The 3,202-nt window shown below is 37.4% G+C and overlaps 1 protein-coding gene across 1 annotated transcript in view; it reads left to right on the top strand.

Moving 5' to 3' along the window:
- Positions 1–3,202, top strand: part of aif1l (allograft inflammatory factor 1-like) — a 17,675-nt gene that overhangs the window by 10,589 nt on the left and 3,884 nt on the right. The window contains exon 5 of the mRNA XM_016502807.1: positions 1,490–1,654. Within this exon, the coding sequence (XP_016358293.1) occupies positions 1,490–1,654 (165 nt within the window). The remainder of the gene's footprint in view (positions 1–1,489; positions 1,655–3,202) is intronic.

The raw sequence follows: 3,202 nt of genomic DNA, 5'->3' as shown, positions 1-3,202 counted from the left end.
GTGTGTGTGTGTGTGTGTGTGTGTGTGTGTGTGTGTGTGTGTGTGTGTGCATATGTAGTTAAGACTTTGAGTGTAATTGGGGAAGGGCTCTTTTGTCATGCTCCCGGTGTAGGTGATACCACATGGGGGAGGGGGGGGGGGGTTAGCTCATTAAGTTGATTGTCCTACTTGAAATCATTAAGTCATCATCTTAAGCCCCCCAACAGCCACCCCGGAGGTTTGCTGAAGCCCTCTAGTGAGAACCATTGCTCGTCTAAAAGATTCATGTTGCTATGGGGAAAAAACGAATACTTGCATTGTAGAACAGTTTCATTATCAAAGACAGCATGAAATAAAAATTGAGCAACAGTTTCAAGAAAAAACTTAAGCTAGTTAAGTCAGTCTTACCTGAATAATAATTGAATAACCTGAAGTTTCTGGTCTTACTGTGCATAATTGATCACTGCATGTTATTTGGAAAAAAAAAAAAGGAAACCACGCATCAAAATGTGTTAACTTACTCTGCATCTAAAACAACTTTGCATCTGGCGTGAACACAATGTAGGTGGGGATAAATAATGTTAATAATATTACAGATAAAATAATAATAATAATCTATTTTTATAGTTATAGTTAAATCAGTGCAATGCAATCAAATCATTATAGACAAGTTGAAATCCTGTACTATTTTCCAATTCTTTTTCATTCAGAAAAGTATAGCATGCATTTTTATGCAAATGGAAGTGGCTTGCCCACATAAGATGTTGGGGGAAAGGGGCATACGTCCTTATTCCTGATTGTAAATCCAAACAGCTGAAGCGTGTGTCACAGAAACAAGGGCACTTCAGAGGCTGATTCATGGGAGACTTGAACAAATGTGTAGTTTGTGGTAGCAAGTATGTTTTTATGAGAGAGAGGCGTACTGTATAATGTGGGACACAAAAATTGAATACACAATGAGGAGAAAATCATTCCACTAATGCAAATGATGTGGACCGATGAACACTGACAGCGCTGTGCAGCTCTACTCTGTGTTAGTATGCTTGGTGTTGTAGTATCAGCCCTGAGGCTGGTTTGCAGCATAGATGACATGTATGTGGTGTTATCTTCAGGATGTCAGCACATTGCAAGTTTAAATGCATTTCTGTCAGCATTATGGTTGTAGACCTTGTATAATTAGGCCAATTTGTGTGTCATGTATACCAAATCAGACTTTTTTTTCTTAGGGGACACTCACACAAAAAGTAGGGTTCTTGACACATTTTTAGTCTAGTTAGACAATTTTTAACTTGATGCCTCACTTAAAACACAACCCAGCAGCCAAAGACATCGGTGTACTATGTAGCCCTTCAACCGCGTTAATACCAGATCTTCAACAAATATACAGGCTAAATTCTGACATCATTAATTAATTAGTTCATTGGTGAACAGCTAGTCAGCATCCCATCTTTATTAGGGATCTGCTTGTCAAGCGGTAAGAGTTTGTTTGTAGTAGTTTGCTTGTGTTTCCAGACATGATGGGCTTGAAGCGAATGATGGAGAAGTTGGGTGTGCCAAAGACTCATCTGGAGATGAAGAAAATGATCTCGGAGGTGACGGGAGGTTGCAGCGACACCATCAACTACAGGGACTTTGTGAAAATGATGCTTGGCAAGCGATCCGCTGTTCTCAAACTGTAAGTGTGTGTGTATATGCGTGTTTAAACATGCTTCTTCATGCATGTTCTCTCTCTGTCTTGTTTTTAATATTGCGAAACGGCATTGTGCAGAATTGTCGGGCTGTTTCCTGCTGCCGTGTGCTTTGACTCAGTCCAGCTATTTTTAGATATGTCGGCATGTGTTTAATCTCATCAGCACATCTAGTGCAGGATCAGCATATCTGTGCCATTATCTCTGAGTGGGAGAGGGATCTGCCGTGACAGGTGATGTCATCATCATGAGACACTAGGGGTTGGATCGATACCAGAAATTTGGCTTTAGTACAGTACAAGCCTCTGGTACCTCAGTATCGATGTTAAATCAGTCATTAAATAAACTGCCTTGAGTGACTGATAATATGAAACTAGGGCTGTCAATTATATTGTAATACTTGACAAATTAATATTTTGTTAAAACAAACAGAACTGGTCCATGTCATGCTGCCTGAACTAATTATCACATTATCTAGGTCAGGCATTTAATTTAGCAAAATTCTGATATTTTATGACCGTATTTTATTTATTTCTTTTTTGTACAGTAATTTGGTCTCGCTTTGAATTTGTTTGCACAAAAAATTGTGGCTTTTCACTAATGAATAAAGCCTTAAACTTTTAAAATAAGTAATCAAATGATGTCATGTAAGATTTTTAATGATCCAATTTTGTATAAACACACTTGTATATACAATGACATAACACAGCACACAGTTTCATGGGTGGGGTTGGAGAAACAGTTATCCCCTAATTATGGCTGTCATGCCACCAGTGTTGGGTAAGTTACTCTAAAAAAGTATTTAATTACTAGTTATTAATTACATCTTCAACAGTGTAATTAGATTACTGTACAAATGACTCTCTCCAAAAAGTATTTAATTACTTATTACTAATTACTTTCTAAATCCTATATCAACCTCAACAAGTTAATGATACAAGGAAACGGTTCTTTTAATTCTTTCAAGTAACTACATAAGTATACTTTGTATGCAAACTCATTCTCTGCCAGCAGGAGGCGCTGTTGGAGTGGTAGAGATCTAGGTTTCCCCGGTAACGGCTGTACACAAAGCAGCGCTCCACTCAAAAAAACACTGCTTTATCAGACATTACATGCAAGATTAAATGAAAATGACATCCCATTTTCTGAAGACAGTCGGTTTCCTTCAGAAATACAGTGATATAAAAACACCCGCACTCAATGTATGGGAAACACTGTAGTCTCATAATTGAAGTGTAAATTCTGCAGATTACGTCATTGTCCAGTATTGTACTGTCAGCAATTTATTATAAAAACGGTTTCATAAAACGAAATATCTCCCTTTGGAGTGGACTTTGAGATTTGTAAGTTTGAAGATCTTTTTTATGCCCAAACATTAGGGATGTAACGATTCACTCAACTCACGATTCGATTCACGATTTTGATTTCTCAATTCTAATCGATTCACGATTCTAAACGATGAGATTTAAGACAAATTATAAATTAAATGTGTCCTTTTATTATTGCTTGGACAAAATGCTGCACATTTCTTTGTG

The sequence above is a fragment of the Sinocyclocheilus anshuiensis genome, unplaced genomic scaffold (genome assembly GCF_001515605.1).
Source record: "Sinocyclocheilus anshuiensis isolate Anshui unplaced genomic scaffold, SAMN03320099.WGS_v1.1 scaffold438, whole genome shotgun sequence".
NCBI lineage: Eukaryota > Metazoa > Chordata > Actinopteri > Cypriniformes > Cyprinidae > Sinocyclocheilus > Sinocyclocheilus anshuiensis.
This window is presented reverse-complemented; position numbering and strand designations above follow the sequence as displayed.